At 49.6% G+C, this 21,826-nt stretch overlaps 1 protein-coding gene across 1 annotated transcript; it reads left to right on the forward strand.

The window, feature by feature from the left end:
* Window positions 1-1,423: 1,423 nt before the first annotated feature.
* On the forward strand, window positions 1,424-17,542 carry gramd1c (GRAM domain containing 1c). Its single transcript, XM_056299477.1, has 17 exons — window positions 1,424-1,530; window positions 2,003-2,120; window positions 3,446-3,546; window positions 4,491-4,586; window positions 5,003-5,083; window positions 8,641-8,759; window positions 9,861-10,020; window positions 10,124-10,280; window positions 10,388-10,531; window positions 11,401-11,519; window positions 11,615-11,757; window positions 11,847-11,950; window positions 12,772-12,942; window positions 13,747-13,813; window positions 13,982-14,101; window positions 15,643-15,748; window positions 16,398-17,542. Exons 1-17 carry the CDS (start codon window positions 1,432-1,434, stop codon window positions 16,464-16,466), a joined length of 1,974 nt encoding a protein of 657 aa, XP_056155452.1. The 5' UTR covers window positions 1,424-1,431; the 3' UTR covers window positions 16,467-17,542.
* The last annotated feature ends 4,284 nt before the right edge of the window (window positions 17,543-21,826 follow it).

Consider the following 21,826-nt stretch of genomic DNA (forward strand, 5'->3'; position numbering starts at 1 on the left):
CGAGGTACCAATATTTGTTATAATAAGGTGATTTTGGGCTAACATAGAATTTCCTTATTACTAAATCCAGTTCCAAAATATAACTTGATAAGGGCATGCATGTCAACCATCTTAACGAGCAGCCCCAATAAACACTAAACTGAGTTTTTCTCAGAAATCCTGACTCATTAAAATATAACTCCCCGCGTGCACCCCCTCTTCGAGAGAGAGAAAGAGAGAGAGAGAGAGAGAGAGAGAGAGAGAGAGAGAGAGAGAGAGAGAGAGAGAGAGAGAGAGAGAGAGAGAGAGGGAGAGAACCCTCGTTTGGTGGCCCTAATACGCTTCCGTTGAAGGGACACCATTTTCAAGGTTTTTTTTTAAAGGCACAAACCTGAATTCAAATGTAAACACAAAACGGCAACGCCACAACTAAAATATACAAAACCTCAGGATTTGAACCTGCGATCACTTCCAAACTGATTGGCAGGTCTCTTAAAACACCGACACTAAGCAACTGAATAACTACTAATAATAAATATAGTAGTTTTTAATGTTTTCTGACGCTGTTAAGGTTTGTTTGTCTGTAAAACAGGCCCATATATTCAATTACACTGAGCTGAGAAAGACTCCTACTTAATTCAACTCCTCAGTTATCTACTACTACTACTACTACTACTACTACTACTACTACTACTACTACTACTACTACTACTTTCGGCTGCTCCCATTAGGGGGCGCCACAGCGGATCATCCGTTTCCATCTCTTCCTGTCCTCTGCATCTTCCTCTGTCACACCAGCCACCTGCATGTCCTCCCTCACCACATCCATAAACCTCCTCTTTGGCCTTCCTCATCTCCTCCTCCCTGGCAGCTCCATATTCAGCATCCTTCTCCCAATATACCCAGCATCTCTCCTCCTCCACACATGTCCAAACCATCTCAATCTTGCCTCTCTTGCTTTGTCTCCAAACCGTCCAACCTGAGCTGTCCCTCTAATATACTCGTCCCTAATCCTGTCCTTCTTCGTCACTCCCAGTGAAAATCTTATCATCTTCCACTCTGCCACCTCCAGCTCCACCTCCTGTCTTTTCATCAGTGCCACCATCTCCAAACCTTATAACATAGCTGGTCTCACAACCATCTTGTAAACCTTCCCTTTAACTCTTGCTGGTACCCTTCTGTCGCAAATCACTCCTGACACTCTTCTCCACCCACTCCACCCTGCCTGCACTCTCTTCTTCACCTCTACTGCACTCCCCGTTACTTTGGGGGGGGGGGGTTACAACTCCTCAGTTACACCAGGTGTAGATACACCTCCTACACGGTCAAATAAATCACAGACTGGGCATTAAAAGTTGGTAGCCTGACAATCTATGGCAGCGTGTCTGATGTGGTTCATAAAATTAAAAAAAGTTTTCAATCTCTTTGTCTGCTGGGTGCAGCCCAGCCCAGATGGAGCAGATATTCGGCCGTTCAGGTGGGGGCAGTGATGACGTCACTGATGAGACGGCGTCCATGTGTGAGGTCAGGTGGAGCTCCGAGGACCAGGAGGTAAACCAAGTGACTGCTCACGTCACATCACATCACGTATCGACAAATCTCTGCTATCTTCAGGTATAATGTAATCAACCACTTATAGTATATATATATATATATATATATATATGTGTGTGTGTGTGTGTGTGTGTTCTGCCTTCACGTGGCGTGAATGTAGCAGAAGTGCAGTTCTACCGTGTGCTCCAGCATTGGCAGTGGTTTCATCACACGACAGGGATTTACTCCTCTGACGACAACAACAAAATCTCAAGGGCTGATGATGTTTTCCATCAGCTCAAATATATAAAACGGCCTTTTGTCTTCCCCGTGTTTCTCCCTTGATTCGCTTTACATTAAAATTAAAAGGATATTCGGTATAATCTGAGTTTATTGAACCATGAAGTATTTTCCAAGTTACACAGCAATGTCTCCTGCATCAGTATTACAATAACCACGGTCTTTATAATGTTTATATTCTATTCTTCAGGCCTTGGACACACAATGTCTTGCCGCCCCACAAGCCTCTCCTCCTACCTACAAACAGAGGCTTGACGAGTTCAAGAAGCTTTTCAAAGAGCAGCCGGAGTCAGAGAGACTCATTTTGGGTGAGCAGAAGAAGCTGTGTGTAGTAGTTACCCCATCTCTAGTCCTGTGTAGGTACTACTATGTCGTCCTGCACTGGCAGTAGTGAGTAGTGCTGAGTAATTCTGACACGTGGTCGCGTTGTTAAGCAGTTTTGAGACTAGTTTACCGGCATTCATAAAGTGTAGTTTGATGGGCGTCTGGGTAGCATAGCGGTCTATTCCGCTGCCTACCAACACTGGGATCGCCGGTTTGAATCCCCCATGTTATCTCGGGCTCGATCAGGTGTCCCTACAGACACAATTGGCTGTGTCTGCGGGGGGGGGGGGGGGGAGAGCCGGATGTGGGTATGTGTTCTGGTCACTGCACTAGCGCCTCCTCTGGTCGGTCAGGGCGCCTGTTTGGTGGGGAGGGGGAACTGGGGGAAATAACGTGACGCTCCCACGCACTACGTCCCCCTGGTGAAACTCCTCACTGTCAGGTGAAAAGAAGCGGCTGGCGACTCCACATGTATCGGAGGAGGCACGTGGTAGTCTGCAGCCCTCCCCGGATTGGCAGACGGGGCGGCGCAGTGACCGGGGAGGCTCGGAAGAGTGGGGTAATTGGCCAAGTATCTGGGGGCAGATTGCAAAATTGCTGTGGCCTGGACCCGTCCCACACCAACCCTTTCTTCCAGCCCACATACCGCATGGAATGATGGCACTCGGATGGTCTGCTCCTGTCTGCCAGATCTGGGCCAGAACCAAGCCATAGCAATGCCGTATTGCCAAAGGCGGCCCATATTTGTTTTGTGATATTTGGGCCATATTCACCATTTACCACACGGGCCACTTCAGGGTCACATCCAGATTACATGTTGCCCAGAGCACCGCATCTTTGGCATCTTTAGCATCTTTGGCACCACATTTGATTCTGCATATTTGGGCCATATTTGCTATTATACATGTGGGCCACTTCAGGCTCACATCCATTTTGTCAGGGCCAAGAAGAAGGCCATCAGTGCCGCATCACTGCCTGAAGTGGCCCACATCCGGATGCTGTCTGGGGGGGGGGGTAGTTTCATAGAATAAACATGTGATGCTTGCCTTCGTCTAAGAGAACTATTCACAAGTCTTCCAAAAACCAAGAACCTTTCCCCTCACAAGCCAATGTTTACCCTCAGATCACAAAACTTACATTTCTGCTGCGTCTGCACCGATTACAAAAGACAGAAAGGTGAACGCAGGGTTCGGGTGGCCCCTCATTCATCTTACCCTCAGTGTCCCATGATATGCCGAGTGTATTCAGACGCCGTGCTTCCCTGAGGTCATCTGCCCGCCTCACCTGTCCTGCACAATGCGTTCCTCAGACTACCCGTGTGCCCTCCAGAGAGACATTCTCCTCCAGGGACGCCTCTACCTCTCAGAGAACTGGCTCCTCTTCCACAGCAATGTCTTCTGGGGGACAAAGGTAACACAGCGCATGGCTCCGAGAGGGAAACACATGCATGTAGTGGGCGGTGTTATACGGTGAAAGGCCTTTCTGACGGCTCACAGTTACGTAATGGTAAATACAAAGGACGGGTAAACGTTGAACTCTGACCACCGTGAGGTCGACAACCGTCAATATAAACAAGTCGGAAAGTGTGGTGTTTGTTCGTGTTGTGTTCTCATGGAAAGACCCTGTTTCCATACAAACCAGTCAGTCTGCAGATGTTTTCCATCAACTTCACACACATATGCGTCTCATGATAGTGTGTATTTCAAATTTAAATCATTTGTAAGCTGGGCGTCCAGGTGGCGCGGCGGTCTATTCCGTCGCCTACCAACACGGGGGTCGCCGGTTCGAATCCCCATGTTACCTCCGGCTTGGTCGGGCGTCCCTACAGACACCGGTGTCTGCGGGTGGGAAGCCGGATGTGGGTATGTGTCCTAGTCGCTGCACTAGTGCCTCCTCTGGTCGGTCGGGGCACCTGTGGGGGGGGTAGCGTGATCCTCCCACGCGCTACGCCCCCCTGGCGAAACTCCTCCCCGTCAGGTGAAAAGAAGCGGCTGGCGACTCCACATGTATGGGAGGAGGCATGTGGTAGTCTGCAGCCCTCCCCGGATCGACAGAGGGGGTGGAGCAGAGCCCAGGACAGCTCAGAGGAGTGGGGTAACTGGCCAGATACAATTGGGGAGAAAAGGGGGAAAAGAAATCCCCCCCTAAAAAACATGAATAACAATAATTTGTAAGCTAAAATAGGCTAAACTCTGACAAGTAAAAATTGGGGTCAGTGTATTTGACACCCGCTAAATCCCCGCAAATACGGTGGGAGAGTAATACAGACTGATGAATACGCATTATCATATTTTCCATTGATAAACTGGTGTAGTTTGATGTTTGTTTTTTAACCTTTCACCTTTTTGTGCCAGATTATACTGCCACTGAAAGACATCATAGCCGTGACCAGAGAGAAAACAGCGCGGCTCATTCCCAACGCCATCCAGATCTGCACAGGCACGGAGAAGGTATCTATCAGGCCATCTGGGCCATGCAAAGCAGCGGTGAAACCTCTGCAGGGAGGCATTGTGTGTGACTATCATCACAAGAGATCAGCCCAGATAAGGTTTAAAGGTACAACCCGTAAGGGCATGCGCCGCTATACGTGGCGCTCTGCTGACGACAAGAAACATGGCACGTATCTCGCCATCGGGTCAACGATGTGGATTTGTTTGGGGATGTTAAGACAACCGAAATCCGCAACAGGGACTGGAAACGATGCAGCATTGGCTGGTTACGCAAAAGAATATTTACAAAATCTGACCAAAACAACGGCAGGAGTGGGACGGACAGCCGCCGTGTGCATCAATTGCGGACTGCGCCTTTAACGCTTGATAAACAGCAATTACTTTTGTCTTTTACGGCTTCATCTCTTCACCCACAGATGTTCTTCACTTCCTTCTCAGCGAGAGAGAAAAGTTACCTGGGTATCTTCCGCATGTGGCAGAACACACTGATGGACAAGGTAAAGCCCCGCTCGGTCCGTATCGATACCGGCCTCCCCAGATAGCAAAATTGCTGTGGCTCGGACCCGTGCCACAGCGACCCTTTCATCCACCCACATACCGTGTGGAAGGATGGCACCTGGGCGGTCCGCTCCTGTTTGCCAGATCTGGGCCAGAACCAAGCCATAGCAATGCCGCATGTGCCACATATTTGCCAAAGGTGGCCCATATTTGTTTTGTGATATTTGGGCCATATTCACCATTTACCACACGGGCCACTTCAGGGTCACATCCAGATTACATGTTACCGAGAGCACCGCATCTTTGCCAGTAAAGGCCCACATGTGATTTGGCATATTTGCTATTACACATGTGGGCCACTTCAGGCTCACATCCATTTTGTCAGGGCCAGAAGAAGGCCATCAGTGCCGCATCACTGCCTGGAGTGGCCCACATCCAGATGCTATCGGGGTCCCCTCTCTCAGCACACCCACACCCACCACACAGTCGGTCACAGTGTGCAGCATCAGTCTGACAGGATCAGCGTTTACTCTCAGTCTAGGAGATACTCTGAACATTAGAAATAGCCCCTTGTTCAGATCTCATTAGCATGAGGGTATTATATGAGGCTATACGTAACATGAGGGATGAATCTGCCCAGGACTGGCAGGCATTTCACAGTCCAGCCAACCCTGATCCAGTGACACGACGGAGGGGAAAAACCGACAACACTTTGATTTAATGGCTGAAATTCACCAAAACCACATTTGTGTTGCGTTCAGTGCTCTGAAGCTGACCTTGCTGTGTCCCCGTGCAGCAGCCGGTTTGTGACTTTACCCCACTTAGCAGCGCTTATCTTCTGAGTCCAGAGTACACGTCGTGTTGCCTTCGTCAGTGACTGTGTCTCTTTTTAAGGGCTGTATATTTGGCTGCTACAAGCGGGCCATGAATTTGCATGAAGCTATCGGATGACCTCTAGGCATGGATCGCGCGCAACACATTTCGAATTGGTCGGGCCCATCAGCCCCCCCCAACCTTTATGATCATTATGATATTACAGCTAACACATTATTAAGAGGCTAGAGAATAAGCTCTGTCGTGTGGAATTTAAGAAGAAACCTCAAACTCCCCACTGCTGTTCAAACACTGCTGAGGAGCTGTCTCCGTGTGCGGCTGTGCCGGATCGAAGGCTCCGGCGAGCCCCAAAAACATCCCTGACCCCAGTCCCCCTCCCCAGCTTTTGTTAGCATTGCCCCGTCAAAGTCTGCTGTTTTTCAGCGTTTCAATTATTACGTAGAAGCCAACTAGATAACCAGAGTGACGTGGTGTGGGAAAATGATTCACGTCACGTGACACAATTAGCCAAGACATTTTTAGATAACAGAATGCTGCTTCCTGATAGGCTGTGGGGGGGGGGGGCACACAGGGAAGCAGTGTGATATCTGGCTGTAGATGGATTCAGATGGATAGATGGATCCCCGCGACCCCGAGTAGGATAAGCGGTTTGGATAATGGATGGATGGATTTGAATATTTCTTTATTTTTTACATTTGATATTCAGAAGTAGGCAGGGCCCCCGCAGCTCTACCGGTTCCTGTAGACTCGGGTGAAAAAGTCAAACTTAAGTGTTCCCATCCCAGATAGCAAAACTGCTGTGGCCCTGACCCGTCCCACACCGACTCTCATACCGCGTGGCATGACGGCACTTGGGCGGTCCGCTCCTGTTTGCCAGATCTGGGCCAGAACCAAGCCGTAGCAATGCCGCATGTGCCACATATTTGCCAAAGGTGGCCCATATTAGTTTTGTGATATTTGGGCCATATTCACCATTTACCACACGGGGCCACTTCAGGGTCACATCCAGATCACATGTTGCCCAGAGCACCGCATTGTTGCCAAAAAAGGCCCACATCTAATTTGGCATACTTGGGCCATATTTGCTATTTTACATGTGGGCCACTTGAGGCTCACATCCATTTCGTCAGGGCCAGAAGAAGACCATCAGTGCCGCATCACTGCCTGAAGTGGCCCACATCCGGCTGCTACCTGGGGTCGATATAGACAAGTGACGTGTCTGTTCACTTTATTTTTGAATAATTTCTATTCAGAATCAGTTGTCACGTGTCGCCGTTGTTCAAAGTGCACGCGCACCACACAGCAAAGCGGGTAAGGGAGTACTCTCTCGGCATAGCACGCGTTCTGGGTGAAAACACCGGTGCTAGGTGGGACTCCATGCCGCTAACGCTACTTCTGGTGGTGTGCACGGTGCAGGTAGCGCAGGAGCAGGGGGGGGGGTGGCTGCAGCGAGGCGGCGTCCAAACCGCGTAAACCGAAGTCAAACCGGTGACATACGACGATAAGTTAGGAGGAGGAGGAGGAGGTGCATGGTGCACCTCCGAGCAGGACAACCCATCCCGCTGTACGTTGCACCGTGTACACAATTTACTCGCCCTGTGCGCCGTTTCGCCATAGTGACAACAACATCTGTCACCCGTCACCCCCCCCCCCCTCCCCGGGAGGTGGGTGGAGTGGGGGTGGGGGGTGTAGATCTGTCTCGGGGGGGCGGCGCTGGGGCCAAAACAGCCCTTTTAAAAACACTCCAGTCCAAAGTTCATTGACCCCGCCAGGTGTGGCCACGGCCGCCTCATTTACATAGAGACTGTACCTGCCCTCGCGGCGCTGCAGGCGGCGCGGGCTCAGACCGAGCCGCGAGCACGGGACGCCCTCGTTCACCTGTGAGCCAGGCTCTCCGCCGAGAAGAAGAAGAAGTGTGTTGTGTCAGCTAATCGCGGTGTGAATCTGGGCGGTGTGTTGTTGTAGAGAAAAAACAACAGGGACTTCCTGAATGCCCGGACCGACGGATCCCAGTCCGGCGGCCGCGGCGGGGCGCGCAGGTTGGAGCTTTCTGCAGAGGCGGACCGAGACGTAAGTGTTAAATTCTCCAGAAAACCCCCCGACTCCGCTTTTAACGATGCTCCTTCCTCCTCTTCCTCCCCCTCGGCGGATTTGCGTCCATACGGCAGCTCACTGAAGGCTCCTCTCCCACCTTCCGCAGCTGCCCACCGTTTGTGTTTAAGTCTCGTTCGTCACGTTCTTGGGCGCGTGGGAAAAGTTGCGTTTGGCTGGAAAACGGCAGGCGTGACGTGGTCTCGGGAGCCGTGCGTCGCGAGACGGTCGGGATTGGTTAATTACTTTCTCATTAGGGACCGTGGGGGGGGGGTTGTTCCACGCCATTTGCTCTTATATAGGTGGTGTGTTATATTTATGTGTGTGTGTGTGTGGGTGGGTGGGTGGCCTGTCGCCGTGTGTGTGTCCAGTGGGGAGACTCTTGAGTAAAGCGCCGGCACTTCCGCCCGCGCGCCCCGCGGACTAGTTTCCTTCGGCCGTTCAAACCAAACACGCGCACACTTGGCGTCAACAACACGGGGGGTCGAGATGAACTGGCCGCTGCCGTCGTTTACCGTTAGCGGCCAGGTCTGCGTGGGACACGGGGCAGATACCCATCAGCACTGGATGTCCAGGCGAGACAGATGGTTTTGATACCCACCCCCCCCCTCCTGCTTCCTTCCACTTGTAGCCCCTGACAAGCCCGGAGCTCTGGCAGATGGTGAAGCAGCACTATGGCAACGACCTGGGCCTGAGCCACGAAGAGATGGAGAGCTTACAGGTGTCGGCAGACTCAACCACCCAGACCAGGTACACACACACACACACACACACACACACACACACACACACACACACACACACACACACTTGCTTGCTTGCTTGCTGGTTGTCCATCGTGCCCGATGATGACCATCTTCTTCTATTTGTGGGTCCTTTGAGGACTCAGATAGCAGAAGATACCTGCGCAGAGATGGGTTTTAAAGTGGCATGGGGGGTGCGCTTCTCCCAACGCCGCATGACTTGATTGTAGAGGAGATGGTTCCGATGGCAAGGGGGGTCCCTAGACGACCGGCACCTCCACACAACCGCAGGGGGCTGCCGGAAATCCAGTTTTTCGGAAACCGCCTCGAAGCGTACCGCCACAGCTTGCTTTTCTGTTGGGGTGAGCTCCCTTAGCCTTATGTCTTCCCAGACTCACCCACAAGGCAGCGGGGCAGTGGTTGATAGGTGCCAGGGCGTGTCCACCAGGGTGGGCCTTCACACCATATCTCTAGGGCCCACTGCTGCTCCGAGATCCCCTGCCAAGTTAGCCTGGGGCCGCAAGACCCCAGTTACCACGTGTGGCCACGGGGAGGCCTGGCAGGAGTCTTGGTGAAGGAGAGGCTATGTACTGGCAAGGGAAGGCTTACACGCTAGGATGCTTCCCTATTCGCCACAGAGGCTAGCCAGCGGCAGCAAGCTAAGGGCAGGAAGGACACAAGCGGGTTGGAAGAACACATGCACCTTCCCTCCAACTACACACTGCTGCACTAGACGCATCACAACACCCTGTGTATGTACACACACAAACACACACACACACTGGTTCTTCCATAGGCGAGGGAGACTCCTTATTGACGACAACTCATTCTCTAGTCCTTAGCTGAAACCGTCACGACTACGCGCCCAGCATGAACCTAACCCTACTGCAAACATGAACCCTAAACCCAAATCCCAGCTTCCTAACTCTTAAAATAGCTACTCGAGGGAGTGAGGACGGGCCAAAATGTCCTCTCACCAAGTTTGTCCTCTCAAAAATATGTGGGCAGTCAAGGGTCAGACCTCACGAGTCACGAGTATAGCAGTAGATGCATGTGTGTACTCACGCACACACACAGTGTTTGACACTGCTTGTCCGTTTCTCTGCAGCATGACCTTGAGGTTTGGTGCAGAAGACGGTATGGGACGGTTGGAGCAGCTCTCCTCCGCCCGTCTGCCTGTTGAGCAAGGGCCCATCGAGGCCTCCACGCCACAGGGGGACGACGCCCCCTCTCTCCTCGACTCCCAGAGCACCCACTCTGGCAACGTGGTATGAGAAATGGTCTGTTAAAGAAACACTGTTGATTGATTTGGTGGTCCGAGTCCATGCATAGATGTGTGTGTGTGTGTGTGTGTGTGTGTCCCTCTTCCAGGATGACTCTCACAACAGCTCATGTCACCAGCGCAGTCCTGTTCCCCCCCTGGACCGCCTCGCCCCAGAGCGGGTCTCCAAGAATTCACTTTCTCTGGACCTTAACGCCAACGTGGACACCCTGTCGGAGCAGACCGGCTCGGAAAGCACCGAGGAAGGTTGAGAAAAGCGCCACGCAGAAGTCAGATACACGGTGTACCGCGTTCTCTGTTTTGTGGGTGCATTCTCTGAAGACGTACTTTCTTTTTTTTTTTTCCCCCCCTAGTGGAGGAGCGAGCGGGTCTGACCCAGGTGCAGGGCAGACTCTATCTGAACAGGGTTTTCCACATCAGCGCTGAGAAGATGTTTGAGCTGCTCTTCACAGATTCCCACTTCATACGCAGGTTCATGAGTGTCAGGAAGATCACCAGTAAGTCTGGCCCATTCTCCTCATTCTCTTCATTTTTGGTTCATTTGTGTCGTATGTCAAGTTACAGCCGAGCCGAGCCGAGCCGGAAGGCAAAGCTCTCAATTTACCAGTCAATTGTCGTTCCGTTCCAACCCTCACCTGTGGCCATGAGCTTTGGGTCGTGACCGAAAGGGTGAGATCGCGGATACAAGCGGCTGAAAGGAGTTTCCTCCGTAGGGTGTCCGGGCTCGGCCTCAGAGATAGGGTGAGGAGCTCGGACATCCGGAGGGAGCTCGGAGTGCAGCCGCTGCTCCTTCGCGTCAAAAGCCAGTTGGGGTGGTTCGGGCATCTGATTAGGATGCCCCCTAGGCGCCTTCCTTTAGCGGTTTCCCGGGCTCGTCCAACTGGGAGGAGACCCCGGGGTAGACCCAGAACTCGCTGGAGGGACTACATTTCCAATCTGGCCTGGGAACGCCTTGGGATCCCCCAGGAGGAGCTGGAGGGCGCTGCTGGGGAGAGGGACGTCTGGAGCGCCCTACTTAGCTTGCTGCCAGCGCGCCCCGACCCCGGAGAAGCGGCTGATGATGAGATGAGATGTAAAGTTGCGGTGGTTCTCAACCCAGTCCTCAAGGAACCCCTATCCTGCAGATTTTCATTGTAACCCTGCATAGGTAGCCCCGCTTGTACTTACTCGACCAATCATCTCGCAGCACTTAAATATGCAAGGTGTGCAACATCTGACAAAATTCATTGCTGATTGGTTGAATAACTACCAACAGGTACCTATTCAGGGTTGCAAAGAAAATATGCAGGATAGCGGTTCCTTGAGGACTGGGTTGAGAAACACTGAGTTAGAGCATCACAATTGTTGTTTCCCCCCCCCCCCCCAGATGCAAGCCTCAACTCTTGGCAGAGAGACGTCTCTGGAAACATGACGCGGAGTCTGAACTACACGATAACCATTAGCAACCCGTTGATAGGGAAGTTTTCCACCGCCACTGAGAACCAGGTGTGTCAGCGTCACCGTGAACCAGGGTGTGTGTGTGTGTGTGTGTGTAATTAAGCTGTGGCTCTACCTTTATTTGACTTCGATTTACCTCCCAGACGTTGTACCAAGAGTCCAGAGAGGGTCAGTATTACCTAGTGGACGCCGAGGTGTACACCCATGACGTTCCCTACCACGACTACTTCTACACCCAGAACCGCTACTGCATCATACGCAACTCCAAGCGCAAGTGCCGTCTCAGGTATCGCAGCCGTACCGATGGCCTCCTGTGTGTTCAGCGTTTCGCCAGCTTTGAGTGTCGTGAAAATGGAGCTCGTCTTGTGCTTTCAGGGTCTATACTGACGTGAAGTACAAGAAACAGCCGTGGGGCCTCGTTAAGTCGTTCATCACCAAGAACTCCTGGAGCGGCATAGAGGATTACTTCAAACAGCTGGGTGAGTAGCAGGCCGTGGCGGCAGGACGGAGAGGCTAATGAAAGCCTCCCGTTATTTTCTCGCTGTGGCCTTGCTGTTAATTTGATCGTCGCATGTGAGCTTTGGGGGTTCTCCTGTTAAACTATGCTGCCGGGCTCTCGAACAGCAAAGGAACAGAAAGGGAACATGAGGTGCAGCGTCAAGTCAGCTCGTGTGCGTGATACTCGAGATAATAATCCGCATAAAACCAGGGCGGCACGGTGGCCCAGTGGTTAGCACAGTTGCCTCACAACGAGAAGGTCCTGGGTTCGAACCCCAGGCCGTCCCAGGTCCTTTCTGTGTGGAGTTTGCATGTTCTCCCCGTGTCTGCGTGGGTTTCCTCCGGGTGCTCCGGTTTCCTCCCGCCATCGAAAAGACATGCGTGTTAGGGTTTAATACTCCTGCCTGTGGCCCCTGAGCAAGGCAATGGAAAGAACTGGAGTTGGTCCCCGGGCGCTGCAGCTGCCCCCTGCTGCTATACAATAGGATGGGTTACATGCAGAAGACAAATTCATTGTAAGGATACGATGTCAAAATAAAAGTCTTCTTTCTTTCTAATATACAAGAAAACAAGGGTTTATTTGTAGGTGATGTCATCGACCACTGAATACGTCACAGCTGATAGATGCCACTTGCCATAAACTCGTCTTCGGCCATTTTTGAATGTTGTGTCACTTGGACAAACTGTCTCCAGCTGGAGTGTCCTCGTGGTGTTGTGACGTTGACCTTACCGTCTTTCCCCATCTTACTCTGGCGTCTGTCTGCTTGCTGACTTTTTATGGTCTTGTGACGCCACGGGATAGAGTCGGAGCTCCTGGAGGAGGAAGTGGAGATGAACCAAGGGGGCGGGGACTCCGGGAAGATTGGCGGGCTGCGAAGGAAGAGGCGGACCTACAGCCGCACTCCGCAGGAGCACATGAAGCCCATCGCCCAGTATGGACCTGACTCAGAGCAGCACAGAGAGGGCCAAATGGGTACGCTTTTTTTTTTTGTATCTTCAGCATCATCTTTTAGATAGCCATATATTTAATCCCTTAATAATCAGTTTCTTAAATTGATTTTTAACTTAACTTAAAACTGCAATCTGCAAGATTTTGCATTATTTTCATCCATTTCAAATGCGACGACGGTGTCGCGGTTCTGTTGGACGATGAAACAGTATGACAGTCGAGCAGCGTGTCAGCATAGCTGGATGCAGGAGCCAGAGAGGAACAGACCTGTTGACGCTGATTTTCTCGGACTGCGGACGAGGCGTGGCAGCCGCTGTGGCTCGTGTGCCGTCAGCTCAGCAGTAAATGAGTCTGCACCCTTGTGAAAATGGAGGTGGTGGCCGGTGTTTGTCCTACCCGGTCAAAACATTTCAACGGCGGTATACGGAGACTGGAGAGTGTCTCCAACCATGGTCAGGATGATTGGTAGTATTCTGCAGCCTGACTTGTATGGTCCGGATGGATAAAATAACCATTTATTTAACGGAGAAATGTTACGGATTGCAGCTTTAAGGCCATTTTCCAATGGGCAATTTGTAAATAAATGGTTGTGTATACAACTGAGATGGGGTTTTTTTTGGTGTGTGTTGCACATATATATGTGTATGTATTTGTATATATAGTTTCACATTTTATTTTCTCTGCACCAACGCCATTCCTAGTACATGTAAGGCACATGGCAATAAAAGAATTTCTGATTCTGATGTAAAACCCAAAAGACAAATTAAACAAAGTGTCTGCAGGGAAACGATGCAAGCTCGTGTAACGGTCTCTTCTTTTGTGCCGCAGGCCCCATGGAGTTGAAAGGACCACACAGATGGAGCATCACATCCATCGTGGCTGGGATGAGTTTAATGTAAGTCGATGACATGCAGATGTACCTGTCACTCGACACCAAAAAAAAATGCTTTAAGGTCATGTTTAGGGGTTTTCTAATGTTCTTTTTTGTTATTCTGTGCTTCTCTGTCGATGTGTGCCCATGTGGCCAGTTTTAACTCTGAACTCCCCCCCCCCCCCCCCGCAGTCTGCTAATTCTGACGATGCTTAATCTGGGCCTGTTCTTCAAGCTGTGGGCTATGGAGGACGTGGCTCATCGCATGTACCTGAGCACCAGGCACCGGCTGAGGGAGAGGAGCAACCCCAGGTCAGGTGCCTTGTTATTGTCCCGCGCCGCTGGTGTATCCAGGGTGTGGTCTTCGCGCCCTCATCGTCCCGTCCAGATTTAGAGATACACATAGAATTTCGAAAGACAGCCTTGGATCACATGAGGCGCCGTAAGGTAAAAAGGTGTCCGTCACCAGTCGAGGCGTGTTAATACAGCAGAATGTCCAGGGCGTGCAGGCTATTCCGCCCCAAGCACCAAGATTCTCCTTCTCAACCACACCAACAAAAGTTAAAACACAACAATACCTCTGCCATAACGGTGCATCACTAGTCTCCAGTCAGAGAACTGTAGTCTACAGGGGCAAATGTGAGGTTTTATTTATTTAGATTGTGTATACCAAGCGTTGGATGTGTATCTGCAGCGTGGTAGCCAGTAATGTTCATGTGTGGGGGAAAAAAAGCACATACAGCAGACTCATCTGGGCCTCGGAGAACGCGTGTAAAGTGATGCGTGCACCAGCAGTGTGCATTTGTCAGCGGAGAGCATGCACGGACACACACTTCTTCTCACTGGAACCAAATAAAAATCTCCGGTTAATATCAGAAACCACACACTTCCTTTTATCTGCTGTGTGCAGCATAGTGCCGAGGTGGTTTGGATGAAAATTAAACACAAAAAAAAACTGCACAAATTGCAAGCCGTGCCTCATCGCGCTGAGAAATGACTGACGGGAATGGCGTTTTTTCTTAAAACATTTATCAGCTTAACTGGTTTCCTCACCGTCAACTGTTTTAACGTTCCTGCCCATCCACGGATGAACAATAACGCGGCAGTGGCGTCCGTTAATATATATTTTTTCGCTTGCGGTAATTGCATGTCCATGCTACTTTACAAAACCTAGCAGAAACTAGTGTTTTCATGAAGGCTGGTGTCGTTTCTAAGAGATTCGCCCCCTGCCCCATCGGCTTATGCACGCCTCTCCCTCATACTAATAAGTGTTTTTCCCCCTTTGCTGCTTCATCCATTCAAATGCCCCTAGTTTTCCCACCTTAATGTGCCTTTGTCAGAAATCAGTCACTTATATAACGTTGAACCGATACACCTTCACTATCTATCTATCTTCTCTTTACCGCCCACACCCTCTTATCTGTGCAGCTGCAGCTCTCTGCTTCCTTTTGAAACATTTCCTCATCTGCCATTGCATGAAGACATATGCATTTTCAATGTAGTGATGTGGGAGGCCGGATGTGGGTACATGTCCTAGTCGCCGCACTAGCGCCTCCTCTGGTCGGTCGGGGCACCTGTTCAGGGGGGAGGGGGAACTGGGGGGAATAGCGTGATCCTCCCACGCGCTACGCCCCCCCCCCCCCCCCCCCGCTGAAACTCCTCACTGTCAGGTGAAAAGAAGCGGCTGGTGACTCCACATGTATCGGAGGAGGCATGTGGTAGTCTGCAGCCCTCCCCGGATCAGCGGCGGGGGGGGGGGGGCAGCGACCGGGACGGCTCGGAAGAGTAATTGGCCAAGTACAATTGGGGAGAAAAAATCAAAAAATTAACGAATACTTTCCATGTCTTGGCAGCTTGGCCCCAGATTACGGCCCTAGACAGGGACCGGGGCACCGCTGCAGAGAGGAGACCCAGCTGCTGAAGACTGTCCTCCAGGACTCCATCAACCTTCTAGAACAGGTGCGTCTCTAACCCTGATGATTGAATTGACTTTATTTCACGTTAAATGTTATTTTTTTGATGTCCGGGTAGCGTGGCGGTTACCTCCGCCTTGTGTCAGCGTCCTTACAGACACAATTGGCCGTGTCTGCGGGTGGGAAGTCGGATGTGGGTATGTGTCCCGGTTCCTGCACTAGCGCCTCCTCTGGTCATTGAGGGGGGGAGGGGGAACTGGGGGGAATAGCGTGATCCTCCCACGTGCTACGCCCCCCTGGCGAAACTCCTCAGTGTCAGGTGAAAAGAAGCGGCTGGTGACTCCACATGTATCGGTGGAGGCATGTGGTAGTCTGCAGCCCTCCCCGGATCGGCAGAGGTGGTGGAGCAGCGACCGGGACGACTTGGAAGAGTAAGGTAGTTGGCCAAGTACAACTGGGGAGAAAAAGGGGGGGGGGGGAAATCCAAAAAACAAAAAAAAGTTATTTTCTCTTTCAGCTGACGGAGAAAACGGAATGAGATGTTTTTATTGTCGAGTAGTGAAACGGTTTTGGGAGTTCATTGAACCACAAATGCGTCACCTCTTAACTATTTCTCACCAGCCTAAGATGCTTCCTAATATAGAAAGTAGGTCTTGCTGAGTCTGTTTTTTTTCTCCCCCGCCCCCCCAACACAGCTCCGCAGTTCTCTGGTGATGCTGCAACATAATTTTGCGATGGCCAACAGAACCGAAACGCCACAGTGACGCTGCCACGCCTGGCGACCGCAGGATGCCGTGCGGCGCTGAGGACCGCAGCAAGCAAACCGCCTCCACGGAAACCTCTCGCGTCCGATGCCTTGGGTATCCCCAAATCCCTGACAAGCAAAGTGTTGCCAAGGGCAACGGGTCCCATGGCCTTTACTGTGAATCCAAGCGTCAGGATGTTTTCGGTTTTTGTTTTTTTTCCTGTTCCGACTACTGGGAGGGGAAGGTTGCATCATCGTCGGCGGACTGAACAGTGGGCTTGAACTTTTCCTAGGCTCTGTCGTCGGCTCAGTTTTCCGGCCAGCTCAACTAATTTCTGAAATGGTGGCGTTGGATTAACTCTTAATTCGATTCGGAGAAGCCGTACTCCTTCCTCCCACGCCCCTATTTCCGTCTTGCCGGTGCCCGTACGGAAGGAGCCGACGTGACGGCTGCACAAGCGGTGACTTATTCTGAAGGGTGGCTTTTGATTTGTCATCCACAACCTTCACCGGCAAAACGGTTCTGTTGTAAAATGAAACGTGCAATGCTAATTTTTTTTTTCTAAGATTGTAATTTTTATTTCCATTTTAGCACATGTGCCTTTTGTAAATTCGGGCTGAGTTTTAGATTGCCTTTGACTTCTTTAACAGAGATACGGCAGCGCTGAAGTAATATATTTGATAACCTCCTACTCTTGTGTGATAGTTTTTTAGGAGTGTTTTCACCTCGTTTGTGCAGAAAACCTCAATCATCACACAGACTTGTTCAGAATCTCATAGGATCTTATATTAACCAAGCAACCATCGGTAACGTTTTGTTCATTCAGAATATATTCCTCCTCATCCGGCTGTCTGTTGGTACTGTCCTAGTTCCAGCAGACAGCCGGTGGAAGCAAATGGGACTACTACAGACACAACTGGCTGTGTCTCTGTGATACTATGAGGATGCTAAAGACCCGAAACACACCTTGTTCGGCCACGGACGCAAGCAGATTCCCGTTTGTTTCCCGAGAGATGGGAGTAAATTGCATGATGAAATTCTGAGTACTTCCTAGCCAGACCTTCATTCCCACATTAGCCCAGCTGGGATACATACACATTGGGATAACACACCTCCGTACTGTGCACTCAATAGTACCAAAACATGATTCCTAGTCGGGGGTTTTCGCTGAGAAGGACACAACTTGATCTCTTATTTTGTGCTATGGTAGCTTTTTCATATATATTTTAATTCGTAATCGCAGCTTTCACCTTGTTTGATGTTTACAGTGTTACTGTCGACCCTTTGTTTTAAAATCAGATGATTTTCTATGACTTAATTGACACTTTTTTAAAAATTCAAGTTCTACCACAGTTGCTTCTATTTAACTCTGTCTGCTGTGTTGCTCATTCATTAAGTTGTATTGTCGCATCTTGGTGGTTTTGAATAAAAGTTGCTCCCCTGCCTCGTGGTTTTTGATTTTGATAATGAGGAGCTGTATCTGTGTTTAGATATATATACTATATACATATATATTTTACTACTTTATTAATCCCCTGTGGGGAAATCCTCTCTGCATATAACCCATCCTAGCTGTGTAGCTAGGAGCAGTGGGCAGCCGCCCTGCAGCACCAGGGGACCAACTCCTGTTCATCTCGCCATGCCTCGCTCAGGGGCACAGACAGGAGTACTAACCCTGACATGCATGTCTTTCTGATGGTGGGGGAAACCGGAGCACCCGGAGAAACCCACCACAGACACGGGGAGAACATGCAAACTCCACACAGAGGACGACCTGGGGTGACCCCCCCCCCCAAGGTTGGACAACCCTGGGGTTCGAACCCAGGACCTTCTTGCTGTGAGGCGACAGCGCAAACCACTGTGCCACCGTGCTGCTAATGTGAGTGTTAGCATGAAGGAGGTGGATATTTACTTTATCATCCATTTTCTTCAATGTCTTTGGAGGAAAAATGGATAGTGAAGAGACTGGTGTACCGGCGTCCAAACGATGTCCAAATAACACAAAAAGACCAATGACAAAATCGTAAGTTTGTGTTACTTGGTTTCAACGAAAGGACTGGCTAACGGCAAGTGTAGCTTAAGAATTCCCTTTTCTGTTTCCCATGCTTGATGTTTGGAGGAGACACGACTTGGACCCAAAGAAATTGTGGATTTGAAACATTTATCCAACAAAATTAGGAAACGTGTGTGTGTGTGTGTGTGTGTGTGTGTGTGTGAGAGAGTGAGAGAGAGACAGAGAGAGAGAGTGAGAGAGACAGAGAGACAGAGAGAGTGAGAGAGAGACAGAGAGAGAGAGTGAGAGAGAGACAGAGAGACAGAGAGAGTGAGAGAGAGACATACAGGAGTAGTTTTTGGCGTCAGGTCGTTCTTGTGGGTACGTCTCTGTGTGGTTGCTGTAGAGCTCTTGCTGTATAACAAGGTAGATAGTGTCGCTGCTGTAACTTGGTATCTGGGATGTGATGCTGCTGTTGATGCAGCGTGAGCTGTTGATGCCCCTCAACCCGTTCTTCACATTCCTCCCATCTGGTTGCAGATAAAGGCCGACATCCTGGGAAAAAAAAGCCTGTTTTGACTGAAGTTCTGTCCCCTTTGCCACAGCAGCTTTAAATAAAGTACCCCGGTGACAACGCTCGTCCATGTGTCTCATTAATGGTCATGCACAGTTATATGTTGTGTTACACACAACATATAACTGCATGACCATTAATACAGTTACACAGTTGTGTGTAACAACTGTGTAACTGTATCTAACCATGGACGTATGTATTATGTAAACAGTATGTCACATACTGTAGACATAATACATACGTCCATAGTTAGATACAGTTAGATAACTGACCAAAGATAAAATTAGATAACCGGCCAAATACAATTAGGGAGAAAAAGAAGGACAAACCCCCCCCACCACCAAAAATACACATACTGTATGTGTAAGTATGAAGATAAACTTGTTTTCTGATGTGATAAACTTGTATTTGGCTGTACAGACTATGTGGTAACAAAATTCATTAAGTAAGGACAATTAGGCATCTACCTATCTACCTATCTACCTATTTATCTATCTATCTATCTATCTATCTATCTATCTATCTATCTATCTATCTATCTATCTATCTATCTATCTATCTATCTATCTATCTATCTATCTATCTATCTATCTATCTAACTATCTATCTATCTATCTATCTATCTATCTACCTATCTATCTAACTATCTTTCTATCGTTGTGGTCAAATATTGTGTTTTAATGTCAGAAAAACTGAATCAAAACAACAAAAAAACCCAAAAACAAAACAAACAAACAAACAAACAATATGAGCAGCAATTATTAAATAATTTAGCAGCTCATTGTCAATAGTTGTTCATTTCATATATCTGCATTATTGGTCCCTGGTTGTATTTTCTTGGTGACAGGTTCCGGAATTCTTTTGATGGATGGATTCTAGAATTAGTGAAACAGCCTATATAAAGCCGGCTCATGTGGAAATTGACCATTTCGCATGTGGAGGTGAACGAGTGAAGACGTATAACGTGCAAAGTGCTGATTGTTTGATTTGTGAAACAAGAATGAGTTCCTCATCAGAGAAATCCACGTCAGACGTGAAGGGATTTCAGTATTATGTTCTGCCTAGCAGTACTTCCTACTACCTGCTGCAGAGCTTCCTAGGAGAGGGCTGCTTTGGACAAGTCGCCCAGTGTCTCAAACTACCTGCAAAAGAGACCGTGGCTGTTAAGATCCTAAAAACTAACAGCAAGTATGCTCTGGAGGCTGAGAAGGAGGTAAAGATTTCAGCGTACAAAATAATGAGTAGGCTGACTAAAACGTTGTTTTAAAGTCTGTTTTTGTTGCTAAAATATTTAGTCTCAGGGGCGTCCGGGTGGCGTAGCGGCCTATTCTGTTGCCTACTAACACGGGGATCGCCGCTTCGAATCCCCGTGTTACCTCCGGCTTGGTCGGGCGTCCCTACAGACACAACGGGTCGTGTCTGCAGGTGGGAAGCCGGATGTGGGTCTGTGTCCTGGTCGCTGCACTAGCGCATCCTCTGGTCGGTCGGAGCTCCTGCCAGGTGAAAGGAAGCGGCTGGCGACTCCACATGTATCAGAGGAGGCATGTGGTAGTCTGCAGCCCCCCGCGGATCAGCAGAGGGGGTGGAGCAGCAACCGGGACGGCTCGGAAGTGTGGGGTAATTGGCCGGATACAATTAGGGAGCAAAAGAAGGAAAAAATTCCCAAAAAAACAAAAACAAACCTGTCTCATCAAAAAGTATGAGGTGAACAGCTGGTATAAGTATTTATATTTGGTATAAGTACTTTGTATGAACCTCTCTAACTTGTGTATCCACAGCTGGCCATGCTGGAAGTAGTCAGGAGTCTTGATCCAGACACTCATAACATCGTCCGCTTCCATGAAGGCTTTTTCTATCGCGGACTCACGTGTCTGGTGTTTGAACAGCTACACATGAGTCTCCTCGACTACATGAGACAGACACACTGTCAACCTCTGTCTCTGAATGAGATTCGTCCCATCACAGTACAGGTACAGTGACACGTTAAACTCTCGGGTTGTTCGTCTTGCACACCTTGAATCTACTAGGAAAATGAGTGACAGAATGTGACACGGTGCCCAACATTCAAAACTCTGCCAATGTGGCGAGTGTGGAGAGTCATCTCTTATTTCTGCTTCTCCGTCTCCAGCTGGCCACCGCCTTCAAAGCTCTGAAGAGCATCGGGCTGATTCACACAGACCTGAAACCAGACAACATCATGCTGGTGGACCAAGTCAATCAGCCGTTCAGGGTGAAGCTGATTGACTTTGGTCTGGCTGTTCTCTCCTCTGAGGTTCAGCGTGGCAGCATCCTTCAGCCTATTGGTTACAGGTGAGTAGTACTGAGACCTGAACTGTCCAGCAGTGTGTCTGCAGTTCTGCTGGAAACCAGAAGCTACAGTTGTACTATTCTTCCATACTGATGAGGAGAAATGTTACATCTGATCATTCTCAGCCGGTGAGGACATTAAGCACTGATTTTTTTTCATTTATTTATTTAACCTTATGTGACTAGGAAGGTCTCTCGAGATTGAAAATCTATTTTTTGAGAGAGACCTGGCCAAGACAGCACACCACAATCACAAAGTCATGTTAAAACATACAGCGGATACACAAATGGAGAAAATAGAAATATATCAAGCTTAGGAAAAGCAATTTCACTCTTCCCTACACCGTCTTTTATTACAGGTGTGAGTGATGGGTGAATTCATCTACAAATGTGTGATTTTGTTTTGTGGGTCCTTGGTAATGTTTGCTGTCTTTGGTCCTTGTCTCCCCACCTTTAGGGCACCAGAAGTTGTCTTGGGCCTCCCCATCTCAGAGGCAATAGACA

Source organism: Lampris incognitus, chromosome 19 (assembly GCF_029633865.1).
Source record: "Lampris incognitus isolate fLamInc1 chromosome 19, fLamInc1.hap2, whole genome shotgun sequence".
Lineage (NCBI taxonomy): Eukaryota > Metazoa > Chordata > Actinopteri > Lampriformes > Lampridae > Lampris > Lampris incognitus.

Coding starts and splice junctions, on each gene's coding strand:
- gramd1c (XM_056299477.1), top strand. CDS start 1,432: ATGGAGCAGATATTCGGCCGTTCAGGTGGGGGCAGTGATGACGTCACT. Junction 10,021..10,123: donor GCACCCACTCTGGCAACGTG/GTATGAGAAATG, acceptor TCCCTCTTCCAG/GATGACTCTCACAACAGCTC. Junction 13,814..13,981: donor GTGGCTGGGATGAGTTTAAT/GTAAGTCGATGA, acceptor CCCCCCCCGCAG/TCTGCTAATTCTGACGATGC.